At 39.5% G+C, this 24411-nt stretch overlaps 1 protein-coding gene across 1 annotated transcript; it reads left to right on the top strand.

Annotated features, from left to right (window-relative positions):
• Positions 1 to 948: 948 nt before the first annotated feature.
• AKAIN1 (A-kinase anchor inhibitor 1) lies at positions 949 to 19930 on the top strand. The gene is made up of 2 exons (XM_071805537.1): positions 949 to 1054; positions 17115 to 19930. Exons 1-2 carry the CDS (start codon positions 1039 to 1041, stop codon positions 17303 to 17305), a joined length of 207 nt encoding a protein of 68 aa, XP_071661638.1. The 5' UTR covers positions 949 to 1038; the 3' UTR covers positions 17306 to 19930.
• The last annotated feature ends 4481 nt before the right edge of the window (positions 19931 to 24411 follow it).

The following is a 24411-nucleotide window of genomic DNA, read 5'->3' as shown; positions in this document are numbered from 1 at the left end:
AATGTGCATTTGAAAAATATATTGCGTATTGCAAAAAATTACATGCAAATATTCATGCTAAAAATGTTTTGTTGTGGTTGGCTGTTGCTTGTTTATTTTTATTTGCTTTTTCTAATTTTCACTGATTAATTAATACTTTTCAAAATACCTTTTGCAGGTTAGGCTTAACCAGGACAGTTAGTTTTTGTAAATTTTGTCCCATCTGACTGTTGTGCTTCTCAATTCTGTTGTAGAATTTCAGGGTCCACAGGAAATGTGAGAATGGATTTTACAAATAAAAACAAACTAAATGTGAAATATAAAAGTTGGTGGAAAATTTTAAGTTTTGTCTTCTTCCACTGCTTGCCCTCCTCTTCTTTATTTTATTACTTATTCATTAATTTGCTTAGGTTTTGGCCCTGATGTCATCTTTTATATGCTGAAACATTTGTGTTCCCACTTAAAGTGCTTCTGTTCAGTAGAGCTGGGTTAACAGGCCTGTGGAATCAGAGAATAAATTCCTCAGCATATGAACCTTTGAAAACTAAAATACTGTGACAAAGTCCTGTGTCGCTAGAGCCAATTAGCAGGGCTGTTGGCTTGTTGTGAAAGCAGCGCACCCCGAAATGTCAGTCCGCGGGGCTGTTGCCGAGACGTAATTAGGAGCAATTAGCCGGTCTCCCTGCTGAGCAGATCGCTATTACCTTTCTCCTTTTTGCCCTTCCCTCTCCAGCCGCTGCAGGGCAGCGAGTCGCGGCGGCGACGATTCCCTGAGAGTGTGTGGAAGTGTGTGTGTCCGTGCGGGCGGTGGAGGCGCGGACCGCGCTGCGCCGCGGCCCCCTCCCCGCCCCGCCGCATTGTGGAGGGAGGGACCGCGGCCGCGGCCGCCTCCGCCGCTGTGCGGGGCCGGGCGCTGTCCGAGGTGCGGGGCCGGGCGCTGTCCGAGGTGCGGGGCCGGGCGCTGTCCGAGGTGCGGGGCCGGGCGCTGTCCGAGGTGCTGAGCCGTGCGGGGCTGGGCGCTGTCCGAGAGACCGAGTCGCTCCTCACCCGGGCGGCATCATGGTGTTCGCTCCAGGTAAGGGCAGCCTGCTCCCGTGCCCAGACGTGGGAACCCAGCGGGAAGGCCCCGACTGTGCCAGAGAGCTACTTTGGGGGCTGCGGGGGAGGGGGGAACCAGAGCTGCCACCGAGCAGGGACAGATGGTTTCAAAGAAGGTGCCTTAGCTTAGGATGTGTTCAGCTGTAGAGCTGGAGGTTGTGAGAGTCACTCTCGTGGTTAGGGACAGAAGCCTCCTATACCAGTGTGCAGGGGACTGTGCTTGTCAGACTGCATGAAAGGGTCAGGAAGCGGGACATGGCCCTGCAGTGACTGGAGAGTGAGTCCACTCCAGCACCCACACCAGTGGTTGACAATAAGACAATCTCTGAAACTTACGGTGATATTTTGCAAATCTCCTTTCTTGTCCCCCAAGCATTTTAATAGAAGAGGACAGAAAGTTTGTTCAGTCCAGTTTTTACTGAAGATTTCAGCAGAAGTTCGTCTGATGTGGGACCTCATTCTATAAGGGTGCTGCTGTGTAGTATATATGTGCTTACACCATAGAAGAAGGGAGGCTACAGAGAGTCTACGTTGAACTCAGTATATTCTTCTTGGAAATATGCATTTTTTTATTCAGAAAGGGGATGAGAGACCCAGTAGCACTAGGATGTAAATCAAAGTCATGCATAATATCTTCTGTAGTGAAATGACTTGAAATTAACTTCTTTAAATATGTATAATTGTCAGTAAAAATAATGGGTCAATAGAAAAGGGAGGGTAAAAGCTGTAACTAGACAGTGAGTAACTATTAATACGTTTGCTTTGCAATACTAACAGAAGTTTTGTCTATCTTTGAAATTCTATATGCAGTCTGTGAAGGGATAAGTATCCAAAAGCTTTATTCCTTCATTTAAAAAAAATGATCTTGGGGTTGACTTTGCTAACTCAACAAAACCGATTATTTTGAGAAATTAATGTCACTTTTAAAGAATTAGAAGTTCATTTTTTCTCTTTAACTGCCCAGTTGCTGTGTAATTTGATACTTTCCTGTACATTGTGTTCTGAAATTGAGACCAAGTTATTTATCTTCATAGAAACAGCCACTGTGTTTTGTTTTTTTAGGACACCTTTCGGTATTAGTAGCTCTTTTCTGAACTTTTATCTGTCAGACTTTCACTATTAACTGTACTCATTTTTGAAATGCACCACGGGACTGGAATACTGCAGGAAGAGATTACCTCCAAAATAATGAAAACATACTTATTTTCCCTGAAGGCTGACAAAGAACAAACCCCAAATCTCATTAATAACTACATGAATTATTCTTTTCACAACTCTAATCCATAAAGGAAAAAAAAAAAATCTGTTTAAATCTGTCTTGTATAGTCATTCTTGTTCAGTCTGCTCTTAATCAAATAAATACCCATGATTTCCTTGTGAATATTGCCGTAATATACGTAGGGTAACTTAAGTAGGAATTTGCAAAACAGATTATAAAGCAATCAGAGGGTCTTGACAATCACTTGTATTCAGACAGAGCAAGCTTGAGTAGATTGTTCGTCTATTTTTTGCTTTTCTTCACTCTAAATCAGCCCTGCCTTGGCATTATCTCTTATCCAGATATTGAAACAAATAAATAAATAAATTGGGATTTTGCTTATGTATAGCATCGTCAAAGTACTTAAGGTCATATGATATAGGAATACTATAAGTTTACAAATAAATTGAGTTTCTTTTCTTGAGTCAACTTTCTGATTATCTTTCTGTGATGAATGACTTTGTTTTCTGTTTCATTTATTTGTTGGGAGAGTGGGGGAAAGAAAAAGATTTGTCTAACTATAAATTGTTAAGGTCAGAATGATAAACGTCCTTCCAGGATGGGGGAGGAAAAAAGAAAACAACAACCAAAAGGAAACTCACTTCCAGAAAAAACTATGGAACTTGTTTATGTGAAGACAAACATAAGATTTTTGCATACAAATAAGGTTATACTTTCTTCCTTAAGATAGTAGACACATTATTGCAGAACACTGATTTAACATGTTATGTTTATAAACTGTTAAGTAGAAGCAACTTATCAGGTTTACATGCACTTTTTAAAAGGTGAAGCCAACTGACTATTGACTGAATAGATACTTTCCTGTTAATCTTCAGCTCTTTTCTCTAAATTTTGCAAATCTGATGAGCTACTATGTAAAAAACAAAAAAACCAACAAACAAAAAATGCCACACCACACCTCCCACCAGAGCCTCACAAAACAAACAAACAAACAAAGCAATGCCCTGTGCCCACCTGCCTCCCCCCTGCCCAGACCTGGATATTACTGATCTAGGTAGGTCAGAATTGTTACAAAAAGGCTAGTATTTTTTAGTTCAGAATTGGACTTTCTGAGTCATTCTAGACAGTATGTTGCTATTTACAGCTATGTAAAAAGCTACTGCTCATATATGATCTTTTTTTCCTACACAGTTTTTATCAACTTTGAGTCTGTTCCAGAAAAAGGAACTGAGAAAAGTACAGTTTTCCTTACTTGGTTTAACCTGACTGGGGCTTCATAGCACTTTGTTGTGCTGATTGACTGATGGTAGGCTGGTGCATACAAAATGCAATGCAAACTCTGTGAGGTGTCCAGGAGTTCATTGTACCCGGAGGATTCCTACATGGCAGGCTACCCTTACAACAGGGGATGATCCATGTAATGGAAATGCCAAAGTGCACATTTAAAAGTTTAACTTCTTTACTTTTCCTGAATTGAACTGCTATAGGAAGCCTGAGAAGTAAACAAAAACGTGTTACTGGTTGTTAGATATAAGGATGGAGATATGCATGGGACTGCAGCATGTATGAAATGTCATACTGCAGTATGAAATGTCAAGGTTTTGGATTAGGTCAAAAAGCAACGAGAAGTCATCATTCTTGAACTGGCAGATTTTCTTAGGAGACTTCAGAAGATAGCATATTGCAGAATTTAAAAAAAAAAAAATCTCTGCCAAATTAGCTTATAAAAGGTTGATAACTATAAAAAAATTCCACAGATTAATTATCTGTCCTTTTGTAAGGTAAGGAATGAAGAGTTATTAAAACATTTATTTGTTCTAAAGCACCAGCAAAAACTGCAGCGAGCTTTCTTCTGTTAGCACATCGTGAGTTTACAAAGGAGTGATCACTTCCAATATGAGGCTACCTGATCAATAATAATCTTATTTTTGTTCTTAAATGGACTTGTAAGATTTAACGATAATTTTAAATGTTGCTAATCAATATCATGCTAGCTCTTCGCAAATTGCTTTCAGGTACTTCTCCCGAAAATGACTGCACTATATTCCATGCCTGTTTTCAGACCTAAAACTTTTTCAAGTGGAAAGGTAAAATACAATTTAAAATAATTCCGTTTACTTCCGATTTGCCTGAACAAGCAGCATATAAAGGTGTTTTTCATGCTCCAAGGATTTTTTTTTTCTGATGCTGCTTTGCACATGAGTCACTCAAGCACTTATGTCTTAGACCTTTGCACTTAAGTGTATGTACCAATATAGCACAGAGATGGCCTGCATTTCTAAAACTAGTTTGGGAATAAAAGTTAGAAACCTGTTAAGGATATTTGAGCTACCTATTGGGTTTTCTAAGCAATTCTTGCTAGGTTATAATTTCATGATTATTTTAATATATTTCGAGTTTTTTGATCTATAATTCAAGACAGTAAAAAATTACCAAATTACCAAGTCTCATCATTGCTGGTGATCCCTGTCTCACCCAGTCAGTACTGTACAGACCTGTGTTTGCTTGAATAGGAATTTGTTTTTTTGACTAAATAATATATTTTAGAAAGGCATCAGTTTTTATCTGAATACATCAAGAAAGATTGCAACGCTTACACTGACTGCTTGTTTTAGTGTCTGAACACTCCCGTCCTTTAAGCATGGATCTGCTATGAATTGTGTGATTTCATCTTTCAGGTGAATCTTGTTATTTTTCAGTGGAATTTGAAGAATTCCTTCTTACCTGGCATTTTCTCTGTAACTAGGAACACACTCATGACCCTTCAATCCCAAAAGGAGGAGGAAGAACTCATTTTTGTGTCAATATTTTTATGTACAAAAAGATGTTCAAACACACTCAAAGTTTAAAGACAGACATTAGAGAAGTCAGAAAATTGTCTGCTCAGCACCTCTTTCTTACAATAGCAATGCCAATAGCTTTTCAACTAGCTTTTCAGCAGCACAGCTGTTTTTAACACTGCTAGGAGCAGTGTAGCAGACTTGCATAATGACACCGAAGATCAGAAGCACATCCTGTACCAAACATTTTAGGAATCTCATTAAACTGCAATTGAAGACATAGCAGCTGCACACTGAAGCAGATGTACTTACTTGTCTGGATAGTCCTGATGTTATCTTGTGGAAAAGCTGGGAAAGCATCAAACCTTTTGTGCCATGGGATGTGAAGACATGAGATTTCTTGAGAACTTTTATTTTTTTTGATTATAGAGTTACAGGTACTGTGGAGAACCCTGTCTGTAATGCACAGATCAAGACACTTTGGATGGACCCATTAATGAATGGAAAAATTGCTACCTTTAACTTTACTTTTCTGAAGATAACCTGTTGTGGGATATCTGCAGTGTTTGTGCTGGGACTCTCAGCTATGAAGTGCCCGTCGCCTGTGAGAACAATTGTAGTAAGTCAGGGCATAGTTCTTGTCCCTGTTAACTGTTGTGCTGCGTTCTGCTCATGCTCTAACTTCTGCAGTACCAAACCACCTCCTCCAATATAAAATGTAGTATATGCAGGATTCTTTCTCATGAGCTTAGTGTTGACAAATACCATGTCATAGACATAATTCAAAGGCTACAGGCAAGACTGTTTTGCAGACCTCCTGCAGTCTGATCTAATGGTTTTCTTGTCCAGAATTTGTGATGGCTGGTCTGAGTATGCAGGCCAGGTGTCCCTCAAAATGTATTTGCAGCTAAAAGCTCTCAACAGTACTTCAAAGTGCCACCTGGTAGGAAGAAATCAGATACAAGAAAACTTCTTGCTTTCTGAGGAAAAATTGTTTCTTGTGCTGACCTCTCACCAATGATGCATTAATCTTTCCCATGCCATGAAACTCCACTAATAGATCTCATTAGTGAGGTGAAAGTTAGTTGGTTCATAGTTATTCAGAAATGTGATTAAATTAGCAAGCTTAAAAAGCAGCCAACAGTCCTAAGTGCAAAATTTATTTGAAGTATGAATGAACATGTTAAAACGTGTTAAAAACTGGCACAGAAATTACTTTTTCAAATTATTTTTACCAGAACAAAAGGCTTAAACAGGTGACACTTGTACCTTTCACTTGCATATCACTGGGTTGAATCCTATTTAGGTTAGCAGTGAAAAGAATTCTGTCTTCACAGTGACTGTGTACTGGCCTATATCGAAGGAGTTTTTCATAGTTGGGGGATGGTGGTAATAAGTGATACAGTCATTATGAGTATCCTTAATGGCATTGTGTGTGGGCTCCATGTGTTGAGCAGGAAAATCATATGGTGAATGTACAAAAGGAATGAGTTACACTGACCTCTGAAGTTTGTCCCTCCAAATAATTATTCTTCTAGATGAATTGCTCTGATGTACTTGTTACAGACATACATAATATGATTCCAACCTTATATGCTTTATCATAGAATCATAGAATCATAGAATGCTAGGGATTGGAAGGGACCTCGAAAGATCGTCTAGTCCAATGCCCCTGTCGGAGCAGGAACACCTAGATGAGGCTACACAGGAACGTGTCCAGGCGGGTTTTGAATGTCTCCAGAGCAGGAGACTCCACAACCTCCCTGGGCAGCCTGTTCCAGTGCTCTGTCACCCTCACTGAGAAGAAGTTTCTTCTCAAGTTTAAGTGGAACCTCTTATGTTCCAGCTTAACCCCTTGTCCTACCATTGTTTGTCACTGGGAAGAGCCTGGCTCCATCCTCGTGACACTCACCCTTTACATATTTGTAAACATTAATAAGGTCACCACTCAGTCTCCTCTTCTCCAAACTAAAGAGACCCAGCTCCCTCAGCCTTTCCTCATAAGGAGATGCTCCACTCCCTTAATCATCTTGGTTGCCCTGCGCTGGACTCTCTCCAGCAGTTCCCTGTCCTTCTGGAACTGAGGAGCCCAGAACTGGACACAATATTCCAGGTGTGGTCTCACCAGGGCAGAGTAGAGAGGTAGGAGAACCTCTCTCTTCACCTCCTAACCACCCCCCTTCTAATACACCTCAGGATGCCATTGGCCCTCTTGGCCACAAGGGCACAGTTCTGGCTCATGGTCATGCTGCTGTCCACCAGGATCCCCAGGTCCCTCTCCCCTACACTGCTCTCTAATGGATCATTCCCCAACTTATACTGGAACCTGGGGCTGTTCCTGCCCAGATGCAATACTTTACATTTACCCTTGTTATATTTCATTAAATTTTTCCCCGCCCAGCTCTCTACCCTGTCCAGGTCATGCTGGATGGCAGCACAGCCTTCTGGCGTGTCAGCCACTCCTCCCAGTTTGGTGTCATCAGCAAACTTGCTGATAGTACACTCTAGATCCTCATCTAAATCATTGATGTATATGTTGAACAGTACTGGCCCCAGCACTGACCCTTGAGGCACTCCACTAGATACAGGCCTCCAACCGGACTCTGCCGCATTGACCACAACTCTCTGCCTTCTTTCCTTCAGCCAGTTCGCAGTCCACCTCACTATCTGATCGTCCAGACCACACTTCCTCAGTTTAGCTATGAGAATGCTGTGGGAGACTCTGTCAAATGCTTTACTGAAGTCAAGGTAGACCACTTCCACCGCCCTGCCATCATCTGTCCACCTCGTTATATCTTCATAAAAAGCTATGAGGTTGGTCAAGCATGACTTCCCCTTGGTGAAGCCAGGTTGACTGCCCCTAATGACCCTCTTATCCTTGATATGCCTTGAGATGGCACCAAGGATAAGTCATTCCATTACTTTCCCAGGGATGGAGGTGAGGCTGACCGGTCTATAATTACCCAGGTCTTCCTTTTTGCAGATTGGGGTGACATTAGCTTTCCTCCAGTCCTCAGGCACCTCTCCCGTCTCTCAAGACCTGGCAAAGATGATGGAGATAAAGGAGATTAAATGCGCTTACTGTAAAATACAGTGAAAGGTAGATTTATTCCTATACCATCAATCTTGTCTCTTAAGGATTTTATTAAGGACACAATCTGCTGTATTAAGCTTACAAATACTAAGTTAATCCAAAATTCTTTGCAAGCAATGTATTAGTAATTTCTTTATATGCTTTCTAAAACTACCTGAGTACTGCTTACCTACTTGTAGTGTGTTCTTTCCCTAATAATTCACAAGATCCTACAGAACAAGATTTATTATATTTTAAGGGATTGCAATTAGAACAGAAACTTTATTGACGTTAGCAGAAATGGAAAGCTGACCTGAATAGCCATAAAATGCTTCAGGTTCCTTTAGAATGCATTGCCAGGGAAGTCAAGACAGGTGAGATCTGTGCTGCAGTTGACTGACCCAGCAAATGCTTGTAGTTGTGCTATCAGAAGATGCTGTCTTCCTTCTTCAAGAGAGCCTGAAATTTTCTCCCTGAAGAAGTAAATTGAGCCATATTCTACTCTGATATTATTCTAATGGTAAGGCAAATATAATCTCCTGTGAATTAGTTACATTTGCTTTACTTTGTAGTATGCATATTTGATAAAATCACACCATATTTTCTTACTTTGATCAGTGAATCCACTTACCACTTGTCAGTATGGAGGGGGTGCATATGCCTTACTACTTCTATTAAATACTCACAGATTGACATATTTTTTCTTGAAGTATGTTTTCTTAACAGAGCAGAAAATATTAATATTTCTCTGGGAATTTAACGAATTAGCTTTCAGAGGGGAAAACTGCATGTCATGGCATCCTGTTGCAAACAAGGATTCTGTCAGCATCACAGCTGTGAAATAACTCACTGGAGTCTTTAAAAATATAACTTTTACATAGCAAACAAACCAAAGAGACTTCTAGATATTATTTTCTCTTAAGAAAATATAAAACTTAGTGGAAAAACAAAATTACAAAAGCTTAGTTTAGAAAAGATAGAATGAAATATTACTCTGGATATGTTATTATGTCCTTTGAGACAGTTTATCTGCATTTCTACTCTTCTTTCACCCTTCCATTCCTCCTGGATTTGTGTTCAAAACAGGGTTTTTTCCTGCTTCATACTTAAAAATTCTTTGAAAAGCAAAGCAGTCTATGCTTGCCCCCTTCCCAAAAACAGTTCTTCTTCCATGCTGGTTGCATGACAGGAGTTACAGAGTGAGGTTAAGGCAGAGAATATAACACAACTGAGCTGTGACTTTCCTAGGGAAAGTGAATGTTAAAATCCCCTGCATGCCACAGATTAGGGAATTGGAAAAACACAGCAGTCCTACATGAAAGTACTTTTAGCAGTTCTGATATGTTTGGTGTCCTCACTTCTTCCTCAAGGAATCAGGGCAAGTGAGTATTGCTCTCTGATTCTCGACAGCTGTCATCAGGACCTCACAAGACACCATTTGAGAGCGTGAGAAACATTACTGGGCAGAATTAATGCTAATACAGTTAAGAATACATTTCTTATTTCTTTTTTTAAAGATTCAATTTACAACTTCATTGTAGGACCATTTTGTGAGGTGTCTGAACTGGCATCATTACTGACATTGAGACAAATTGGTTCTGTAATCCCATAAATAGCTTAATGACACTCATATATAAAGTTGGGTTTTGTGCACACATTGGAGAGCCTTCAGCCCTGGCTGCCTGCCATGTTAATGCATTCTGGATGTAATTAACATGACTCATCAACATTTCATGATTATGGATGCTGTGCAGCTTCATATTTTACACCTCTTCTTCAAATTAAACTTCTGCTGATGAAATCCTAACATCAACTTATAAAGCAAATCAAGGAAGGAGATTTTTTTACCATTTCAATTCACAGGTTGCAAAATATTTACCGGAAGAGGCTCATCTGGAATTTTCATGCTGTGGCTGGAAAGATGGAGAGATATGTAACTGCCTAATGCCAATGGAAGGTTAAAGAACTGATGTTTCTTGTAGAAGAATATCAATACTAATGGAAAGAATGTTACTGTTAGTTACTACAACATATACATGTACATTATGTCATTGCAAACTTGCCAGGTTTTTTAAGTTTTTCAAAAGATCTACAGTTTATAAACATGATTTGGGTAACATCCTGCAACTTTTTTCCATAAATACAGCTCACATGCATCCACACTTGATCTTATGGTGGTCTTAATTGTCACAGTCTTGCTCACTTATACTTAAATTTCATTTTAAAATGTCAGTTGGATTATAAATCTTAAAGTAGTAATTTTAAAGAGAATTGAAATAGATTTAACAGAGAGCAGTATTTTCATTGGGTTATTGTTACTTTTTGTTAATAATGGAAACAAAAATAATTCTAGTGTTGCAATGCTGCAGAAAATAATAAAATGGTTAACTATTGCAATCCAAAGCAATATATTGATAGTGTATTTTCTTATTAAAGGATATAGCTGCATAATCTCTTAAAAAAAAAGAAGAAAGAATATTTGCTTCATGGCTCTTCCAGCTTTAGAAAATTTGCATTAATTAAAATGCTAGCTAACAGGTGAATACATTTTGGGTAACTGTCAGTTCTAAATTGCTCAGAAATTTGCTTAGAGGAATGTGATTTTTGTTAGTTTTAGATATGGTTAAGCTCAAAGCAGTTTACACAAACAAGATTTTCTTTTTTTTTCAGAAGAACATCTTTGATGGTATTAATTTGCTGGAATTAAACTGCATTCGTTATTCCTGTGAAGCAGAACATAAGCTTTCAGCCTCTGATGAATGGCCCTTGGGATTTGTGGAACTGGTCCTATAAGCTAAGCTGTTCTCTTCAAATGCAATGTTTGTGTTGTGTCTCAAGAGAGAATGAGACCTGACCTGCAGGAACACATGACAGGCTGCATAAATGTCACATGCTTTAAGGAAAGCTGAATTTAAATTAAAGGCATTACTTTTCCCCTGGAAAAAAAGAAATAACCTCATACAGGTGAAGAAACAAAAGGGATAGACAGTATAAGTTTCCTGAGACTGGATGTACGTTCATGGTCCTGCATGATCGTGAATGACCAATGTCTTCTCAAAAAGTATGGGATAAGTTCATGTTCTCCAAAGGGCCTCCCTCCCTTCCTTCCTTCCTTCCTTCCTTCCTTCCTTCCTTCCTTCCTTCCTTCCTTCCTTCCTTCCTTCCTTCCTTCCTTCCTTCCTTCCTTCCTTCCTTCCTTCCTTCCTTCCTTCCTTCCTTCCTTCCTTCCTTCCTTCCTTCCTTCCTTCCTTCCTTCCTTCCTTCCTTCCTTCCTCCCTCCCTCCCTCCCTCCCTCCCTCCCTCCCTTCCTCCCTCCCTTCCTTCCTCCCTCCCTTCCTCCCTTCCTCCCTTCCTCCCTTCCTCCCTTCCTCCCTTCCCCACTTAGCTTCTGCTCTCTTTCTATGTCAGAAATGTTGCTTCTATTTCCTTTTAAAACACTGATTCTGCACCCACTGAAACGTGTCTCATTCCGTCATAGTTCATTTCCAGCATTAGTGGATCTGGGATGGACTTGCATCTCTGCAAGAGCAAGGTCATGCCTGTAGTAGTTTAACTCCATTATAGTATTCTCAACATTCTGACAAAAAGATGTGGTAAAGAACTTAACTGCTGATTCAAACAAATGACCTGTTGCTGAGTGTCACTTAGTAGGAGTGTTTATAAGGCATGTTAAGTTTACCTTGTAGCAGGATGAAAGCGCAAAGTCACAGGGGATAGGAACAGAAATTGCAGGAGACTGCTTTGATTGCAGGCTGGAAAGGAAGTGACTCAGGATGCTTTGAAGAATGTGCTGTGTGTAAATGAGAAAAGGTCCATGTGCAACCAGAGTGAAGTTCTTGCAGATTTAATCTGTGCTAAATGCTCCTTCCCTGTAACTACCATTTTCTATGTATACATTTCTAGGTATATTGCGTAGTCTGGAAATATCACAGAGAATGTAAAGTCTCCCATCCAAGATGTTGTTGGCTATAAACTATTAGTTCTAGTAATTCAAATGAATACTTGGGATCTACTTCAAATGCTTTTGTTCTTTTTCCAAACTGCTAGCATATCTTCCTTCATGGGGAATGTCTTCAAGTAAGGCAAGGGAATTTTGAAGTACTGATATATGGCTATAGTTTTAGCTGAGAGTGGAAAATGTGACTGATTCCTGCAGTGAGTCCAAGATTTTGAGTTGTTTTTTTAATCTCTCAGACTGTACTTTAGATTTCAGAACCAGGCTGAAGTTTGCAAATTACTTTTCATCTGCTATGATAGTTGGCATAAAACTTACCAAGTGAAAGACAAGGTAATAAAAACATGCTAAAGAGACTTTGTCATGTTTTAATGATAAAATTGCTACCTTGTATTTAACATCACTTATCCTAGATTTTTCAGTTTTCTGTTTACAGAATTAGGGTGCTGGGTTCCTGTATAAATCAAGTGTGTGTTTAACAACAGAGAATAAGTAGAAATTATTTTCTGATATCAAGAGGAAAAAACTAGCCATTAGACAAGGATAACTAGTAAGCAGAATGCTGTTTGTACTATCTTGCAAGTTTTTCCCAGCAAGTACTTCATGTGACCATTTGTCATGGAATTTTTATTGAACCAGTAATTCTTCGAATCTTAAAAATATATATAAAAATTAATTGTATCTTATCACCCTAGTAACTCTTATTTTGATTAGCTAAACACCAAATTCTTAGACAAGGGCAGCATCTCTCTTTTACCTAATTGAAAATATGCAGTTCTAAAAATGCCTGATTAATTCTACAGGCACTCAGTTTCCTGCCTTTGTTTATGTCCACAGCAGTCTGTATTTCAGCAAGGCGGAGTAGTTTGATAGATATGTTCCAGCTCAGCCCCTTTGGGATCCTTGAATGAGTCATCTCCGCTTTCCTTAGTCAATCCCTCTCTCCTTGCTCAGAGTAAGTCCAGCATATCGATAAATGAGCTTCTCAGAAAACAGCTTTGTGCTAACTGCTTTACCTGAAATGAATAATTGGAAGATTGGGGGATACTCTTCTAGACACTGCTCTTTATCCTTCAGGAAGTGGAAAAGCTGTGATTTATGTCAGCCTCACCAGCTAGAATCACAGGATCACAGAAGGCTTGACATTGGAAGGAACCTCTGGAGGTCATCTTGTCCAGTTGCCTGCTCAAGCAGGGTCATGTAGAACCATTTTCTCAGGATCATATCCAGATGGACACACCCAGGGAAGCTGGACACTTGTGTCTGACTGCTCAACATGTCTGGATCCTGGCTGGCAGTCCAGCTCCTGCGTGCAGTGGTCCCAGTGCAGGCTCAGACCTCTACACAATGTCAGATGTCCCACTCAAAGAGGTCTATTATTTTCACTGTTTCTTTCCAGTTTAGATTGTCACCATAAACTATCAATGGTCTTATTTGTGATATCACTCCAGGTCAATGACTTTGAATCTCTCTATGTCCAAAGCCAATTAGCTGTTGTTACCTGAGTTACTATCACCCCAACTATGTTATACGGTTGTAAAATTGTTAAAAGTTTGTTTGTGCTGCTTCATTAATTTTCTGTGCATACCTAGACCATCAGAGACATGACAGAAGTAGTCCAGAGGTTTTGAGTTCTCTGTTCTTCGTTTGTTTTCCCAGCAAATATAAGAATCATCTAGTGTCGGTCTCACCTGAGTGGTGCTTTCAGGCAAGCATTGCTCCGTTACAAACAACTAAAAAGCTCAGGTAGAAATTCACTGGAAAACTGCCATTTTTTTCAACTGGGTGTTACTGTGGATGACCTTCCTAATGTAAAAACATTTAAAGGTCATATTTTGTGGATTAAGGGGCAAGAGCCAACTAAATAATCAAGTGTCTCTAAGGAAAGAAAACGGAGTAATTTTCAACAGCATGGTGCTTAATGACAGTATGTTTTTAACAATAAATTATGAGTTGCATTTTTTATAGCTATAGGAGCTGGCAAATTTTTCACATTTCATATAACCTCATAGCCTGTTCCAACATGCTAATTTGTATTTACATTTGCATGTTTATCCGTACTTTTGTGAACATATTATCTTCTGAACACCAGCTGAATTGGCTGATCTTTTTCAGCCCAGCCAGAAGACTAATTCATCGTGTAATACAAAGCAAGTTCATATTTGAGTAATAGAGAAATATCTGTACTTTACTGTTAAGAAACATTGAATTTTATCCAAAAAACCCACTGTTTCAAGTGCTGAGGAGTGGAACAAACTGAATCATGGAAGCTGTGCCAGGAATTCAAGCGATTCCATTCCGTCAGCTTTTCCGTCTTAAAACATGGTTTCTGAGTTTTCATAGTTTTACCCTCTTAATTGTAGACAAACTTTGTCATCTCAGTACAGTTGCAGGGGTATTTGTTACACTATTCGATTTCAATAGAATTAAATGACGTTTGTATCTTACTTTTAGGCACAACATGTATGGCATGAATATAAGTATATTTTTTTTACATGAATAAGTCTGTTTTTGATGGAATTAAGTATATTTCTGAAGTCCTTTCAAATAAGAATTGGAGATAATTAATTATGTATTTCTCACAGAGTAAGGTTTGGTCATTTTGCTGGTGATTGGTTTGGACTCAGATCATAGAATGACAGAATTTTAGAACCCGAGGGGACTTTTAAAGATCAACCAGTTCCAAGCTCTCTGCCATGGACAGGAACACCTTCCATTAGACCAGGTTGCTCAAAGCTCATCCACCCTGGCCTTGAACACCTTCAGGGGTGGGACATCCATAACTTCTCTGGGCAGCCTGTTCCAGTGCCTCACCACCCTCATAGTAAAAAATGTATTCTTTATATCCAGTTTAAAGCTACTCTCAGTTTAAAACCATTGCCCCTTGTCCTGTCACTACAGACCTTGGTAAAAAGTCTCTTTCTATCTTTCTTATAAGACCCCTTTGTATTTTGAAAAGCCACAATAAGGTCTCCCCAGAGCCTTCTTTTCTCCAGGCTGAACAACCCCAGCTCTCTCAACCTGTCCTGATAAGAGAGCTGTTCCAGCCGTCTGATCATCTTGGTGGGCTCCTCTGGACCTTCTCCAACAGGTACATGTCCCTCTTATTTTGGGGGCTCCAGAGCTGGACACAGAACTCCAGGTGGGGTCTCAGCAGAGCAAAGCAGAGGGGTAGAATCACGTCCCTCAACCTGCTGGCCACGCTGCTTCTGATGCAGCCCAGGATATGATTTGCCTTTTGGGCTGCAAATGCACATTCCTGGCTCATGTCCAGCTTTTCACCCACCAGTACCCTCAAGTCCTTCTCCACAGGGCTGCTCTCAATCCTAACATCTCTCAGTCAGTATTGATACTGGGAATTGCTTTGACCCAGGTGCAGCACCTTGTACTTGGCTTTGTTGAACTTCATGAGGTTCACATGGGCCTACTCCTCAAGCCTGTCAAGGTTCCTCTGGATTACATTCCTTTCCTCAAGTCCATCACATCTTTGTAGTGTCTTCCTTAAAGTAAACAGGTGATTCTACTTTTTGTCTGTACCTTGAATTTTATTGCAAATAGAACATGGGAATTTCTATAACTCCAGATGTGGACCTCTCATAAAAGCAGGTGACCTTTCATTCACTATTTACTTCTCTCAAGACATAATTCTTAATATATGAATTCCAAAGAGACAGTAAAATAAGAATCCTATTTAATGAAATACTTGAGCACAACAGTGTTAATTAAGAAAGAACTGATTAGTATCTTAAAAAACTTTAAAACCAAATCTAGTGATGCAAATAAGCACCTAGCCAAAGTATTTCAATTAGCAACCAAGTCTGCGTTTTCCTAAATTCCAATAGGTGTGGATCACCTTAATTCAGAACTACTTTTTTAATATCAAGATCAACTTTGACCATTATGCAACATTCTTTATTCTCCTACAAAATTGTTATCTCTGTTAGGAAACAAAATATTTCCTAAAGATAAACCTCTTAAAACAAGGCACGCTTCTGCATTACCTAGTGTCAGCAGTCACACTACATTAATTTGTTCTTCTCCAGATTTTAGCACTTCAGCAAAACATGGAAGTATCACATAAGAAATACGTATTTGTCAGGTTGCTGTATATGATGTTTGTTTGTTTTTGTGGTTTATGGTGGTTTATGTTCTACCAAATCTAAGCAGTTTTTAATATTTTTGCAAATGTAGCTAAGGATTAATAAACTGACACTAAACAAAAATTTTGTACCTTGAAGTCAATTTGATGGATGAGGGCTTTTAATCCAGAGTAAAAGTAAATAGAAATGTTAATGAAACAGCTTTTTCTCTGTATGGTGGTGAGGCAGCATGTGTCAGGCTTACAAAATGAAGTTAAATTCCACATCCAGAGGCACAGCTCAAGTCAAAAAAGGATGTGATTCACAGCTGGACAAGAAAAACCTCCTCCCCTATCTTGCTGGAAAATGCAGCTGTGCTTGTTTGAGCTGTGAAGGCACAGCTGCCCCTGGGGCTGGGAAGTGGATCACCGAGTTGTGTGACTCAAAGTCTCTCCCTTTATTCAGTCCTGTCACACTGAGCACATGGAAACACTTTCCACTCTAATACATCATATTCTGTAATAGCAGGTTTTGTACGTAATAAATTGTTCCCAAGAATTCTTCAGCGTTTTTTTTCATATAATCATAGAATGTCCCGAGTTGGAAGGTACTCACAAGGATCATCAAGTCCAACTCCTGTGCCTGCATATGACAACGCCACAGTTCACACCATGTGTCTGAGGACATTGACCAGTCTCTTCTTGAACACTGTCAGGCTTGGGGCAGTGACACCTCCCTGGGGAGCCTGTCCCAGTGCTTCACCACCCTCTGGGTGAAGAACCTACTCCTAATGCCTAACTTAGACCTCCCCTGGCACATCTTCCTGCCATTCCCTTGGGTTCTGCCATTTGTCACTCTTTTCTATCCTTCAGGTGTTCATAGAGTAGCCACAAATGCTTAGTTCACTCTCTTTGTTGTTTGGTTCTGGCAGGTGAGAAGCCAGGGCCGGAGCAAGATGAAGTGAAGCTGCAGAACGCCAGCAAGCAGATTGTGCAGACTGCTATCCTCCGAGCAGTGCAGCAAGTTTCTCAGGAGAGCCAGCGAAAGGAGAAGAGAACAAGCAGCAGTACAAGCCTCCAGCTAGAAAGGGGAAAATTAACCAAGAAGCATGAAAAGAAGTAAAGGAGCAGATTGTTTTCTTCAATCCTCCAGGCTGCAGTGCTTTCAGCCTTCTCTTTAGTATCAGCTGTATTGCTAGGGCAATGTTACTCTTGTAAAGCAAACCAAAGTATAACCACACCTGGACATAGGGTAAAGCTGCAATAGTCCTCAGCTGAGAAATATTAAGTGCATTAGATGACTAACTCCATATTTATGCAGTGCCTCTTAACAGAAACAATAACCATAGCTATAAAAGTAGTTTCAAGCACAAGCTCTTAAGGTATGGGTTAATTCTCAAAATCTTGTGAGTGCACTTTCATGTAAATTTTGTGTGCAATGTTTATGCCAGTTCAGCTGGACAGACTCTTCTCTGAGTTACTGGCTTCACTGAAGATGTCTTCACTGAAAAAATAGTTTACTGTTGCGTGTAGCAGAATGCTTTCAGGCTGCCTTGAAGCATGTGTTTGTATTTTGCTTTAACCTGGACTCTATGAAATGTCAGTATAAAGTGGATTTGGTAAGTTCCATGAACCAGTTACTTTTTCCATCTTGGGGAAAAAAAAAGCAATCCAGTAAGACTGCAGTGACTATGATCTATAACTGTGATTATAGACCTCTTATCTATGTCTTTTTTTTAAAAGAAGTTAAAAGAAGTACTGAAGTTTCAGTCTACTTATTTGAAATACTTCTATACTTCTGCATTAAAAAAATCACTTGTGCCTCAATTATTCCTTTTAATTTTTTTGATACTGAATAAGAGGAACTGATGTGCTAGCACAGAGTTTGCCAGCTTTTCCTTCAGTTTTGTAAGTTTGCTGGGAACTGATTTACAGAAAGTGAAGACTGGAGTGGCTTAAAAAAACAAGTGTTTGAATTTATTAATGTCTCGAAGGATGGAAATATATTGTCTGAATGCTGTCATGGTAGATATCTCTCACCTGCTGGGCATAAAGTGACTTTAGACATTTGGAATTGTTACATAGATTCACCTTAAATAGCATTGCTTTGAGTAATGCAGAACTTACTCTTTAACCACTCTATATAGCTGAAGGAATCCATGGTGTTTCTGAAAATACAAACTAAATAAATGTAGGTTTCACTTTTGTGCTCCCTTACTGTAATAACAAATGCACTGTTACTATTACTGAAATGAATAACAATATATTTGATTCTAGAAATGGCTTTTAGCTCTGATTGATCTGAATTCTTGTAGTAATATGCCTAGAAATACAGAGAATCAGATGCACAGGATTTGCAAAGAAGGAGACAAACTTTCATAATTGCTTTTCTAGTCAGATGATTCTCAAAGAGACTTTCTGGTTTAAGTAATTGGTTATTACTTACTGTGTCCTACTGTTTGTGTTAAACAATTCAGGATTCTTTCTCATGGCTGGAGGCTTAGTCATGAATAGCCACATACTGTATTATTAAGCCTTTGAAATCTGCTTGGTTCGATTTTTTTTTCTGATTTAACAGCACTGACTCATACCAGACAATGATTTAGCTCGATCTTCTTTCACTTAAAAATGCAAATAAGAATTCAACATGATTAAAGTTGTTCTAAATCCTCTAATAATGAAAACTAAATTGGATTGCAAGTACACAGTTGGTTCACTTCTATAGACATTGGGTGAATTTTCCCAGCCAAGCAAACTTTCAAAGGTAGAAGTAGTTCAATCTTGAGATATGTGTATGTTTGTAGTAATAGTAATTTTTTACCATTAGCTTTTTCATCAGTTGACCTTTTGTTGGGAGATAGCTCATTTCTAAGCCCTCTTTGCACCTTTGCTTTCTGAGAGCCTAGAAAACAGATCATGAGTCAAGGTTCATTTCCAAGGCTGATGGGCAGGCAAGAGCAGTAGATGAGGGTAAGCAAGACTATTGGAGAGACTCTGTGGTGCAAAATGGTGTTCGTCATAGACTTGCTTAGAGTGCTGTAGGACAGATAGCTACATCCTTTTTCTTCGGGATTAGTCTGCTACTTCTAATGCTTTTTCTCCACAGAAATTTGCAAGATGTTGTCTTTTATGTTCCTGGTAATGATGTTAACAACCTTCATGTAGTCTAGAAACTTCTTTACTTTTCTTTTTCTTTTTAATCATCAGATTAGAAAAAGAGGGATTTCAAAAGCCAGTAAATTCAGGTTTTTGCCACCACTTCATATGAGCCTATTCCAGCCCTCCTCCCATTATGCTCTTCTACAATATCGCTTTACTGCCCTAGCCTTTTTAGACACACCACCACTCAACCATTCTGTCATGCACATCCTTTTCAGTCCTGTCAGACATCTAGTATCTTGGAGAGAGAAAAATAATAGGAAGCCTCACAGAGCCTTGAGGAAGTTCTCTATAGTCACCTATTAAGGAAAAACAAATACTCTAGAGTAAATAGTGTTGTTATCCCTGAGAGCCAAATAATGTCTCTCCTATCTATAGCATATAACCCTGAATTAAGGCATGCATTTAGTATCTTCTATTGACAAAGAGTGTTCTGCACACCACTTGCATCCAGGATATGTAGAGATCTTTACTGCATGTGAGAGAACTGCACAAAAGAAAACTTTACCCTTGGCTTGTTGAATGCTTATTACATGGTGAAAGCGGGTATTTTTGGTATCTTCACTGACAGATTATATTTTCTGGAGAAAATACAGACTATAGAAATCATTACAGATGTGATGCAGGTCTGACTACAAATAAATAAATACACTCTTAATACCTTACATGTCTCTGTTTTCTCTTGTCAAAAGAAGGGAAGCAATTTTCAGATTCACTGGACGGTTGTATGAGACAAGAAATGTCCTCGTGAGGTTTGCAGTAGGAAATGCATTATTCAACACAATAATTCATATCTTAAAAGTCCAAGACAAAGTGGTGTCTATATGTATTTAAAACAAACTCACTAATTTTTAGCACTTACAGTAAGTGGAAGGATGCACGAACATGTGAAAGTAGACTTATCACAAGTCTTTCCACAAAGAAGAATCAGGTGTCTGTGGCTATCCTGCACTATGTTTGTTATGTTTTTATTCAGGTTGATTATTGCAATTTTATTACCATACTTGTACTACTATTTGTAGTGTAAGCAAACAACAGCACCTAAAATGAAATTCACATGGCCACAGAAGGATGTTGTAAGAGATTACCATATACCACTGTTCATAAAGTTGTTGGTTCTGTGTGATTACACTGGAAGTCGCTGTTCTAAAATGCGAAAAAACCCCAAACAAACAAACCAACAAACAAACAACCAAACAAAACCCAAATCTACACTTTATCATTTCAGAAAAATAAAAAAAAAAAATCTGTGGTAATATAATGTTATAGTTGAGTTGGAAATTTTTGAATATTTACTCAACAGCATACAATGCATTTAAAAATCTAAATTACAGTCTCATGTGTCTGATTATTTTATTTTTTTGGTGATGCTTTTTACATATTTCAGAATGTAGTATGTCTACAATGGTAAGCATATAAAAATATCTCTGCAGCTATTCTCAATATGACTACTAAAAATATGCTGTGGTTGTTCTTTTAATGTGTGCTAATGTTAAATGCAGAGGTTAATGTGTCATTATTTAAGGCTTTGCTAAAGAGTTTAAACTAGGGGAATCATAGAATCACAGAATGTCAGGGATTGGAAGGGACCTCAAGAGATCATCAAGTCCAATCTCCCTGCCGGAGCAGGAACACTTAGATGAGGTCACACAGGAAGGTGTCCAGGCGGGTCTTGAATGTCTCCAGAGAAGGAGACTTCACAACTCCCCTGGGCACCCTGTTCCAGTGTTCTGTTACCCTCACTGAGAAGAGGTTTCTTCTCAAATTTAAGTGGAACCTCTTGTGTTCCAGTTTGAACCCATCACCCCTTGTCCTACCGTTGGTTGTCACTGAGAAGAGCCTGGCTTCATCCTCGTGACGCTCACCCTTTATACATCTGTAAACATTAACAAGGTCACCCCTCAGTCTCCTACAAGCTAAAGAGACTCAGCTCCCTCAACCTTTCCTCACAAGGGAGATGCTCCACTCCCTTAATCATCTTTGCTGCCCTGCGCTGGACTCTCTCCACCAGTTCCCTGTCCTTCTTGAACTGAGAGGCCCAGAATTGGACACAATATTCCAGGTGTGGTCTCACCAGGGCAGAGTAGAGGGGAAGGAGAACCTCTTCCGACCTACTAAACACCCCCGTTCTAATACGCCCCAGGATGTCATTGGCCTTCCTGGCCACAAGGGCACAGTGCTGGCTCATGGTCATCTTGTTGTCCACCAGGACCCCCAGGTCCCTTTGCCCTATGAAAAGAAAAAATATGAGAGAAAGTAGAATAAATCCCTGAAAGGATGTGGGATTCACTCTGAGTCACTTCGTTACCCACTCAGGTCTGAGAAAAACAAAAATTAATGAAAACATGGATATAGAGCCTAATTTCTGTCAACTGGTCCCTGCAACAAAGAGATCAACTTGTTAAAACAGTTTGTGGCAGTGAGGAGGGGAAACCAAGCTGTAGATGTTTTCCCAACCTGACACTCAGTCAGGACTGCGCAGCAAGTACTGATGGAACCTGGTTTCTAATGGATGAGTTTTCTCATACTTGGCTTCTGGTGTCTCATGCAATAAACTCTGACAGAATCCTTTTGCATATTTTGGGTTTTCCAGAAAAAAAGGAATCTCTGCCGCCTAGTAGGTTTTGAATTTGTATCTTGCCTTTCAAAGGGAGCAGAAGTAAGGTTTCTTTTCTCTGCTTCCATTGTTTTGTTCAAAAAACCTGGTGGACACTCACAGGCTTTTGTTTCCAAAAAAAAGACTACTGTATCTTGACTGGATTTAGCCAACATGACCAACAATTTCTTTAATCCTTAAGACTGAATGGACGAGCACACACACTGGCTAAATTTGAGTGCTCTGGGGAACACCAAGAAATAGATACATATTTAAAATGCATTTGCTTCTAAGCTGTTCTTGTCTGCCAGGCGTATTTTGTTTATTAACATAAGCAGCTTTTCTTTTCTAATAACTTTTCCTCCAGTGACTTGCTACTTGGATTTTTTTATATGAGCTTGCTTGTTTTACACTAAAACAACAATAGTTCATGTTTAGTTTGGGTTTGATTAGTACCCCTGTGGAATTACATGTTCCATTGTGGTGTGGCTTTTGTCTTTTCTTTCACTAAAGGTGAAAAGTAATAATAAATAATGACCTAAAGAAAAGGAACTGTGGGGTTTGGTTGTTGTGGTGTTTTGCAGTTTTTTTTCCCCTCAGTTGCCTATAGTAGGAAGCCACACAGGTCAGATCATCATGAATCATCCACATACGTTGTGACAGTAGCTGGGAGTAGAACTTGTATAGAAAGAGGGAAAATTAACCCTTATGCAAGTTGGAAACTGAATCCACCTGAGCTGATTCTAAAACATCGAAGTAAGACACTCCTGGTAACTTTAGGAAAATATTGTGTGTGTGCTTTCAGAGTTGAAACTCATTTAGAAACACCAGCTAGTGAAGACTGTAATTGTTTGCTTTGTGATATGAGATGGAAGATGAACATTACTGTGTTCTTCTGAAAACTTAAATGCTACCTCCTTGTGTCTACAGAAGACTTGGAATTATGTCCTTCGGCAGGGGAACACGTTTGGTACTGCTCTGAGGAGATAATAGCTGCTATTCTTTGCACACTTGCATTCACATGTGCATATGCGTCCCAGACAGCTAAGCCCTTGTCTCCAGTTGCTATAGTAGATGTGTTTGCCACATATTTGCTTAGTAAACATACCTCCTGCTAATGCTGTTTTCCCTCATTTCTTTCACATGAGACAGCTCATTCTGAAAATCCTCAGCTACAAGACGAACTATGAAAGCCATCTGCTTCCAGACGAGGGAGAGTGAATATAGTAAATCTTCTTTGCCTCATTGGTGGGATATTGACCCATTCCCGCAGTTCCATGTGGCAGTGCTTCCTTGCCCTCTCTTAGTGAGAGGCTGCTCCATGTTCACTACCAGGCAGTAAAGCATACATACAGTACTCTAGCAAATACATTTGCAATTCAAGACCACTCTTCAGGGTGCCAGACCTCTTCTTCAAGGCCAAATTGGCACATCTGCTTCTGTAACTTGACTTATGCCTTTTTGCCTACGGCCTTTTCTCCTCTTCCTTATAATACAAAGAAACACTGAAGTCTGCAATATAATTTACCTCTACTGTTTTTTGGGGTTTTTTATTGGTCTGCTCTTTTTTACTCCTGTAAACCTGTACTGTTGTCTCTCAAGGTCACCTTTTTCCTTGCTCTGAAAATATGCTTGAGAAAAAAATATTGGATCAGTCCTGTAGTCCCTGTGTGAGTCTCTGTGTTCCAGCATATCTGAGGCAATGTTTCTCCTTGATTTAGGTAAAAACTCCTATTATTATTGCATCTTTCATTCTTTAAACTGTTTTGCCTGTACCTGCAGTGAGCATAGAAGCAGGATTGTAGAAACTACTGCCACATTAGGATTCTGAAGCTGCAAAAATATGCTGTATATCATATGTTGTAAATCCTTACTTCCTTGAAAAATCCCATACTCCTAGAAATCAGATTATATAACTCCATCTGCCCTAGTAAGAATTAGGTTAACATCTATTTTGTCTGCTGGCAGGCTAGAAGGATTTCCCCCCTCCCCCCTCGCTTTCAAATATCTACATCTTAGGCTATTGGCTTGCTTATTTGGAAAGTTAAACATCCAACTAGCACAGTGAGAGACCGAGAATTTGGATCCTAGCTAAGATAAGGGGACTGCATATAAAACTGGTGACATATAACTCAAGGATCTGCATGACCTATGATTTGGAGGTACAATAATAAACAGCCCTTAACAGATTATGATGTCCGGATACTAGCAGCTTTCAGTGTGCAGATGGTGATGCTGTCAGGAAATGTCAGGCTTCAGTCTCTAAATGCCTGTCACATTTCGTTAGGGTGCACAGATGACTGTGTTCCCTCTGTTGCTGAGGCTTGACAGCAGATAACAAATGTGTTCTGCTGGTAATTGCCTGATTCGTTACTATTTTGTGATCCACTCATTTAACCCAAATGCCCATGCCTACAGAAGTGGAAAAAAAATGCTTACACATATGAATTTTCATGTTGGTGGCAACTAATGTG

Source organism: Patagioenas fasciata, chromosome 2, assembly GCF_037038585.1.
Source record: "Patagioenas fasciata isolate bPatFas1 chromosome 2, bPatFas1.hap1, whole genome shotgun sequence".
NCBI lineage: Eukaryota > Metazoa > Chordata > Aves > Columbiformes > Columbidae > Patagioenas > Patagioenas fasciata.
The sequence above is the reverse complement of the archived record's forward strand: the minus strand, read 5'-3'. Positions and strand labels throughout refer to the sequence as shown.